The sequence below is a fragment of the Aspergillus aculeatus genome (assembly GCF_001890905.1).
Source record: "Aspergillus aculeatus ATCC 16872 unplaced genomic scaffold ASPACscaffold_4, whole genome shotgun sequence".
Classification (NCBI taxonomy): domain Eukaryota; kingdom Fungi; phylum Ascomycota; class Eurotiomycetes; order Eurotiales; family Aspergillaceae; genus Aspergillus; species Aspergillus aculeatus.
The window spans coordinates 564,369-572,929 of record NW_017962979.1 but is presented as its reverse complement, the minus strand read 5'-3'; the positions used below and the strand labels follow the sequence as shown (position 1 = coordinate 572,929).

Sequence of the window (8,561 nt, the reverse complement as noted above, 5' to 3'; positions counted from 1 at the left end):
CCCCCCCCCCCCCCCCCCCCCCACGAACCCCCCAAACCCCCCTTCTCTTCGCCTATCCCTAACCGAACTCCAATCAACATTAATCTCCAAGCATTGCCCCAATTATACAATATCGACAATCCATTCCAAGTGTATTATCATATCCCCCCACAGGATGATATGACCTTAGAGAAAAAAACTTTCCAGTTTCCCTTATTCACCCGGCCAAGCTCCCGAGAACGTTCGACCCGCAACACCGCCACATTTTGTATCTCTGTTTGGGCTTCTGGGATAGGCAGGCGGCGATGTGAACCCGGGAGGACTGGAGCCTATCATTAGTTCTTGGGTGGTAGGACAATGTGAGGGGAAAGGGTCTTGGTTCCAGGGTTTGGTTGGACGTGAGGTGGCAGTGGGCGTTGCAGTGAGATATGATTCTGTTGGATTGTTTTCGAGGTGGAGGGAGAGAGGGGGTAGGCGATGAGAACCTGATATTGGTATTGGTTTTGAAGAGATGGGATCGGGAGGTTTGGAGAGGCGGGAGGGGGGGGGATATACTGTATTGTATATATGTAGCTCTGGGAATTGGGTATGGTAGTGTATGTGGGTTGGTTGTTTATTGTGTTGTTTGTTCTAGTTATGGTTGCAGCTTGGAAGCTACGCTACTTCGTCCGCGCTGAAGGAAGGATATACTATATACTAAACTGATGCGTGGGATGCCGCCTGCCTTCCCTCCTGGTTGCATCAGGATGAGTTCCGTAGGTTTCTCCTGAGCTGCGAGTTCTCGTTCTTCAGTCATAGGATTTGCGGGATGCTTAGGTGGAGGGTTGGTGATATTGGAGGTGGTTGTTATTGGGGGCTTGCTGGAGGGCTCGAAGGCGATATCCGATCTACTTTCTAGTTACTCGCTTGTCATCTTTCGTTTTACAGTACTGTACATGAGGATGACTTGCTGGTTGCTGTGTGCTATGCAGGTGGTAAAGAGGTCGATTTGGACCGGCGGGTTCATTCTTTTCTTCTTTGGGGGGGGGGACTGGGAGATGCCATGCCGTGGATGATGGGTTCAGTCGTAAGATAGGAACGCCTGAAAGCTTGACATTGGATCCTATCAAGGGCTTACCTATGCTTGTGGCTAAGGGTCCAGTGATGTGTGAGGTGTGATGAGGGGTTGAAAGTAAGTTTGGTGGGGAATTTGGGGGAATGTAACCCTGGAGGCTTTCGGTTTCGGGGTGGAAGTTGTAGGATCGATGGTGTGGGTTTTTGAAGGTTGGGATTGGATGGGATGGGATGGAGGATATATACCTAGTGTGTTGTGTTGAGCATAGTATAGTTGAGTGGGAGTTTGATGCTTGCTTGCTTGCTTGCTTGCTGCTGAAATTTGTGGTGTCGATCTTTTTACGTGCTCTTAGTATGGAGAGTCCGAGCAGCTGAATCTACTATATTTGGTGGATGAGCGTTGTTGCGTGGTGGTGTAGTTGTAGATTGTTTCATACTCGATAAAACATGGCGGACATCATGATTCCAGACTGTCACCGTCATCCCGGGTTGGGTGTCCGCGGGGATATCCTGGGTATATCATACGGAACAGGTCTAGTTCTATCTTATGACTTATGACTCAAGGTACAGTACTGTTCGGGCCCAGCCCTACAGGAAGGGGACCTTTAGTCGGTGGTGGATCTTGCACGAGTTGGGAAACGATGATCGAGATTTCGTTTTTGTCAGGCAGTGTTGTGTTGTTGAAGATGTCGATATGGTTGTCCACGATGGCTTGCTTGGGTTTCTGTGGAGGGCTCAGCACAAGGTAAATTGTTCCAGCATCTGCGTACTTAGAAAACTACAGTCCTCCAGGCTCTGGAATGTATGGGCTGGTTCCGGTTTCAAGGGATGGATGGATGCTTACCTGCGGAGGAGGATGTGTGTGGTCTCCGACTGGACAAGCTGTTAGAGGACGGGGAAGATATATTATTGGTGCTGGGTGGGAATAATTGGGGCAATTATTGCTGATAGTAGGGCCTCAGGCTGCGTGCGTTGCCCCTGTGAATCCTCTGCTGTCAGTGGCTATTCTTGGATCCCTGCATTTTCAATGCTGGTGTCCGAGGTATATCGCTGTGGTTGGGGCGTTAGGTAATAGTTATGATCCATGATGTATCGATAGAATATTTGTTGAGATGTGTCAATGAGTGTTGAAGAGGGAGACGGCTGGCATAGTAGGTAGGTAGGGAGGTAGTTACAGTAGGTAAGTCCTGGCTGACTTGAGTTTATAGGGTTGCATGCATGCAAGAGCACAACCCCGGGGGGACAGGCGGCAGTTCAGTAGTGACTGTCTAGTTAGTGTAGGCCCTAGGATGGTGTGGAATGCACTTCCCCCTCCAAACTGTAGAAGTTTCTACCGAGCTGGCTAGCTGGTTGGCTCGCTGTCTGATCTTGGACCGAGAGCGAGAGAGTACCTAGCAGGTACTACAGTACCACGCAGTCAGAACAAGGCGTCTGCAGGTCACTGGCCGGTCTCTCTGCGTCTCGGTAGCACAATTGCCAGGTCTGTAGTTTAGTACTGGAAGTAGTAATGTTTTGGTTTTGGGGGCGAACTGCCCGCGCGCCGCTCCCCGTACTGCGTACTGGGGTTTACCGTACACGGGTGGAAGCACCGCTAGACCTGGCCAAGTGGAATGCGATTCTGAAGGTTGGCACATGACCAGATCTCAAGGACTAGTTGGTGATCAAAGTGATGAACCTGAAGCTTGACAACTCAGACTCTTCGAGTTCTGCTGACTTGTGAGTGTAGTTTTCGACCACACACCTACAGTGTCTGCACACTAGATTCCCTTTCTGGATGGTGGATGGGAAGGAACCCAGCGGACAAAACGGATACGGTAATGAAACCTCGAGTGGGGAATGTGAGTTGGCCTCTACAATCGATTCCCCCAATGCCTTACTGCGGCTGCGCCAATAGACACTCGGGCCAAGAGCCAAGCTTCCCCACCGTCGGGTCTGGACATCGTCCGTATTGTGACCGAAAGATTGGAGCCAAGTTTGGGGTGTGGTGAATGAGTATGCGGCGTTGCGGGAGAGCAACTCTGCACGATGAGGTAGAGGAGGAGTAGAGATGACTTGGAGGTACAGTGAAGATCAATGGGCAGTCAGTGTAGTCCTGAGTCACCTGAAGTACCTGTGGTTGTAGGTTGTCCACGGTAGTTTACCAGTTCTACAAAAAGGGATGGAAGCTCTCTCCCCATGGGAAGATGGGAAGAATGCATCCATCCATCAGCCAGCGGTACGAAACCGGTTCCCGTGGGTACGATACCGAGCCCACCCACAGATCCACGTGACTGACCGCCTGCCTGTCCCAACCGGCACTTTGCCTTCTTCGACCTTCTCCTCACTCAGTCGCTCCCCCCCGTTTCTCTTTCCTTCTCGTCCTGAACCCAAACCCTGCGAAGCAAACGCGTTACTCGATTTGGTCATTCTCCCTCCCCCTCAAAAGCATCATTCCTCTTTGGGCATTTGTCTTCACGTCCCCCAGTATCTTTCTTCCTCAAGTTACCCTCTCAAAGGAATTCTTTTCGTTCAAGTTTCCTCCCCCCTTCGCCCTCTTAATCACCTCATTCAACCATGGCCGACATCACCGCCGTCGGTGAAGAGAACCCTTCTCCCACTCAGGACGACCTGCAGCAGGCCGCCGGTAACGGCGCCGCTGACAACCGCGGCACCAAACGCTCTCGCATGAGCGCTGCCGACGACGACGATGACGATGATGACAAGCCGGGTCGCGAGCGGAGAAAGATTGAAATCAAGTTCATTCAGGATAAGTCGCGTCGCCATATCACCTTCTCCAAGCGGAAGGCGGGTATCATGAAGAAGGTACGTGCTTGCGCGTCTCAGCCCCGTCAACCTCTTTTTCTGCCCACCCTCGATCATTTGCAAATTTCAGTCGATTCGCGACTCTTTGTTTTTTGTCGCTACATGAGCTCAAGGTCTTCCGCATCAATGCGTGATGCTCGCGTGAAGTCATTGTCCCCGTCCGCTTGACTAGTACTGACGCATCATCGTGGTCGCAAAACAGGCATATGAACTTTCCGTCCTCACTGGTACTCAAGTACTGCTTTTGGTCGTGTCTGAGACCGGTCTCGTGTATACTTTCACCACCCCTAAGCTCCAACCATTGGTGACCAAGCCGGAGGGCAAGAACCTGATTCAGGTGAGTGGCGTCCGCTAATGTCTCGGTCAATTGAGTCCGATTGACTCACACTTCCTCATTGCAGGCCTGTCTCAACGCTCCCGATCCGACCGCCAATGAGAACGGCGTCGACGCCCCGGAGGTGCCTGCTGAGACTCCCGAAGATGTCAGCCACGCCAATGTCAACCCTCAGCAGCAGAACATGCCCCGCCCTGCAGGCATGCACCCCGGTTACATGACGAACGAGCAGCAGCAGCAGATGGCCTACTATCAGAACCTCCAGCAGCAGCAGCAAGCAGGTCAACAATATCCCGGTATGCCTGTAGGCAACCGGATGCCCCCTCAGCATCAGCCTACCGCATAAGCTGTGTGTCTTTGAGTCCCTCCCGCCGCGCGCTCTAAGGAACCTGAGGAGCTTAGGCAAGTTGTTCGCATCCTTGTCAAACATCAGCCCGCGCAACGCTTGCTCCTCCACGGCCTTTCTTTGATACCCAGACGATTTGTTCCCTCACCTATTTGGCACACTTCCGAAACCCAAAACCAGATGAAAAAAATGTGAAAAATCCGGTCTACGCTGTATGCCAGAAAGCAATCCAGAATATCAAGAGGAGGGATGATTTCAATGTCTTTTTCCATACTCTGTATATCGTCGAACTGTTGCGAGTCGCGCTGATCTCAGCATTTGGCAAGATCGCGTCTGCTATATCCGCCCCCCCCCGTTTCACCATAAATGCCAAACAGCCTATTAAACAGAAAAAAGCTCAATTGAGAAACAGAAACACAAAAACAAACAAATCCAAAGGCCAGAATGGATGATCGAATCATGAAGGATGCATTCCGAAATTTGGGAAAGGCTCCCAGGCAATAAATTGATTTTTCTTTCCTGTTTTTCCATTCATTCTACTAATGTCTTTCCTAGACGACTGCTGGGAAGTGGCGGTGTTTCTGGTGCTTTCTTTCTCTCTTCTCTCCGTGTCTGCTGACCTTTTCCTCTTTTTGCGGGCGAAGTGGTTCTCTGTTAGCTCTGATTATTGAAATGCGTGTGTGTGTATGCGCGAAGTATATGTGTTCTTATCATAAATTGTCATTTCTTTTCTTTCCAAACCCTATCTTCCACCCATGCAGTGACTTAATCCCCTTGTGACTTCCTTTTATGCAGTTCCCTCTCTTTCAGGAAGGAGTGGGCGGACAAATGCCATGTATGATCACTCCTCGAGATTCTCTTGCCATGATTAGCGTATCGTAGCGGTGGGTAACTTACCTACCTTGCTGTTCTCATAGGACTCTACTCTTGTGCTGGCTGTATCCATATGGGAGAATCTATATAGGAAATCAGCCGATGAGTTGGTTGCTGGCAGAGCGATGCAGACAGCAGTCAGCATTGTACTCGTACAGTTCCCCGCACCGGGCAGATCTTTCAGCGATGTCAGAGTCCTGATGATATCAGGGCCGGGCATTTCCTTCCCCCCCTAAAGCGTGGCAACTAGCCAACACCTATCAAAGTACGGGGAGAAAGGATTACAACAAAGTCGAATGGTAGAATGGAACTTGGGTGGGATGCTACACTACGATATTGTTTTGGGGGAGTCGCTGGGTTATCGTTTGATTTAGGCTTGTTTAGGATAATTGGATATGAGACTGGATCTTTGGTCGATTGAAAGGGATTCTGCCTACGGGCATGTACTCTGGCCTGTTCTTTTTGGGTTGTCTATCATGCAGGGTTACGTTTAGGGGAGGAGAAGGTATAGCGTTCGTTTTGCCTTGGCTTTGACTGTGGTTAGAACTGTGTATTTGGTTGTACCTTGGTATAAAAGGTTATATGGAAAGTTTGGATTTGTTGTTGTACATTAAGTGATAGAGAGGCTTGGGGGGGGGGTTCTACTGTTTGAGACATATATGGTGCTGCTGGCTGTCCAGTAGGGTCTATGGGAAAAGAAGGTAGGAAGAAGGAAGGAAGAGGTCGAAGCAGAATCAGAAGAGAAAGAATGACTATTGCTGCTCGAAGGGGCTATCCGAATGAGCCTCGAGGTCTGGATCATGGTCGGACGGTTGGCGCCCCCGATTCGACGACGTCCAGCGAGTGAGGGTCCGTACGCTTCCCCACGCCTGGCGGAGAGCTCTCCTCGGACCAGCGAGGAGCGCGCCCCCCTCACCCCTATCTGCACCGGGTGAGAGGTGCAAGGATCCCTGGCGACGGTGGTGGGAGGCAACGAGGCTATCGCTTCGTTCGTCTTGCGTGCCGTAACCTGTGACCCGGGCACCACCCGGGCCATTGGAGGTCCCCTGCCGGTGAAGAAGGAGCTGGCGGCTTTCCGAGGCGGGAGCCGATGTTCGCCGTTGTTTACGGTCGAAGAGAGAGTACGGGTTGCGGCGCTGATTCCAGGCAGATGGTTGACCTACGGGGTTGGTGGTGGAGCGGCGTGGGCCTCGAAGACCATCTCGCAGGGTCGTTGCGCCACTTCGGCTGCGCGGTCGTGGTGGGAAGGGCCCAACCGAGGCGCGTTTGCGCTGACGCGACCGCAAGGCGAACGCCGCGTATTCGTTGTCCGAATCATCGAGTTCGGCCCAGATGGAAGCAGGATCCACGTCCGCTGTCGACGTCGTCGAGTCCCGATGGCTCAATGGTGCGTGTAACAGAGGTAGACTGGGTGCCCGTTGGTGCGGGGTGCGGCGAGGAAGGTGAGCTGTTTGTAACAGTGGCTCCCGCTCCGATCCCTCCTCGCCGTCGAGTCCCAGGCCAATTGGTGATGTCGGAAGTTCCTCAAGGACGGCCAACCCTGGACCCAAACCGGTTTGCGTGGGCCCGGACACGGCCACAGCGGCGTGACTGTCGATATCCTCTAAGCGCCAGGACAGACAGAGCACTCCGCTCAGGAGAACAATCGTCCCCAGCGCGATAAGTCCCGCGTGGAAGCCTCCCAGCTGGGACATTTGTTGGAAATAGACCAAACCATCTATGATAGCAATAATGTTATAGATGCAGAAGACAAACGGATACAGAATGCTGGTACTGCACAGTTTCAACCCTCGATGGAGGTAGAAGAGCTGGGACAGAGCCAGCGCTATCATTGCAAGCAGAATGACCCATGATTGCCAGCGGTTGAATTGATTGACGCGATCCACGACAGTCCGAACCAACAGCTCGACAGCCGATTTCGCAAGCAAAAGAGTGTGTGCGGATAGTATTCCGCTAATCATGCCAAAAGAAAGCCCGCGTATAAGGCGAACACGCCCCGGGGACATTTGCAGTGCCCTGTAAGAACCGCGCGACCCCGTATGCTTGGACCGCGGCGGTGACGTAAGGAAATCGAGCAGTCTGGACCCTGCGTAGATAGCCAGCACCATCAGAGCTGTGCCTCCCATCCAGAGTACGAAGTTTCGACGCTGCAAAAGCTCCAGGAGTTGATCAAGACTATGCGCCGGCTCTCCCAGGGCACCGAATATTGCGATGAGCAATGCACCAATGCAGACCAAAAGTGTGCCCACCAGAGAGTATCTTGTAAACGCTTCACCGAGGATCAGAGTGGCAAAGACGGTGTTGAAGACGAGACCGGACTAAAGCGCGGGAGTTAGTGAAGCTCTGTAAGTGTCGTCATAGGGCTAGAGACTGACTGCTTGGAGTGTTGAAAGTACCGGGAGCGGAAGGGTTGTGATTTGTATAGTACTCCCAACGATGTTCGCAACGACGAACATGAGCATACCCAGCTAGAAAAAGAATCGCGCTGTTAGACCATTGTGAGGCACTGAAGGAGAAACATGCGCTGCGCACCTGCCATCTTCGACGTTTGTAAGGCGGTCGTCGTAAATCGTAAGGGTGTTTCTCGTCCTCGAGGATATGCGACTTGCGTTGGAGGGTCAGTCCGATAGCTTGAAGACTGGTCGAGATCAACCCGACGACGACTCCAACCTAGCAGGAGGAATGGAAGTTAGCTTTTCGATAGTCAATCGCGGAAATCAGACCAATAACTGACCGCGACACTCCCTTGAGGTGACAGGTCACCGAGATTGCCCATTGCGAAGGTTGTCCTCATGCATTGGCTGCTGAGCGGGGAACGAGAGACCAGGCACACATCAGACTGGGGAAGGACAGGCTAGCAGTCCAGACTCCATTGTCTGACGGAGGCGATGGTAAGGACAGAGGAGGACGTTAGGTGGTATATTTAGGCGAAGAGCAAGGAGCGAAGGGTTATTGTGTCAAGTCAAGTAGGGAAGAAAGGAAGGGTAAAGTTAAGTTTAGTCGAGGGGGCAATTTGGGGCGGAGAGAGAGAGAAAGAGAGAGAGGGAGAGAGACATTGAAGAGTAGCCGCCAAGCTGTGATCCGATCAGCAGATCCCGCCAAGTGCGACGCTTGCTGCTTGCTCTCCCTCTTGTCTTTTCTCCCTTCCCTGCCCCTCCTTCTTCAGGTCGCTTA

At 52.1% G+C, this 8,561-nt stretch overlaps 2 protein-coding genes across 2 annotated transcripts; one reads left to right on the top strand and one right to left on the bottom strand.

Annotated features, from left to right (window-relative positions):
* Positions 1-3,585: 3,585 nt before the first annotated feature.
* ASPACDRAFT_40847 (MADS-box domain-containing protein) lies at positions 3,586-4,514 on the top strand (the record flags this gene model as incomplete). The annotated part of the gene is made up of 3 exons (XM_020200831.1): positions 3,586-3,834; positions 4,037-4,171; positions 4,236-4,514. The coding sequence occupies 3 exons, from the start codon at positions 3,586-3,588 to the stop codon at positions 4,512-4,514; spliced, it is 663 nt and encodes a 220-aa protein (XP_020058364.1).
* A 1,958-nt stretch (positions 4,515-6,472) lies between these two features.
* On the bottom strand, positions 6,473-8,407 carry ASPACDRAFT_114552 (DUF803 domain protein; the record flags this gene model as incomplete). The annotated part of the gene is made up of 4 exons (XM_020195810.1): positions 8,122-8,407; positions 7,920-8,057; positions 7,763-7,855; positions 6,473-7,705 (listed from the first exon to the last, which is right to left on the bottom strand). Coding segments are annotated over exons 1-4 (1,506 nt in total), but the record flags the coding sequence as incomplete, so codon positions are not given.
* Positions 8,408-8,561: the final 154 nt, after the last annotated feature.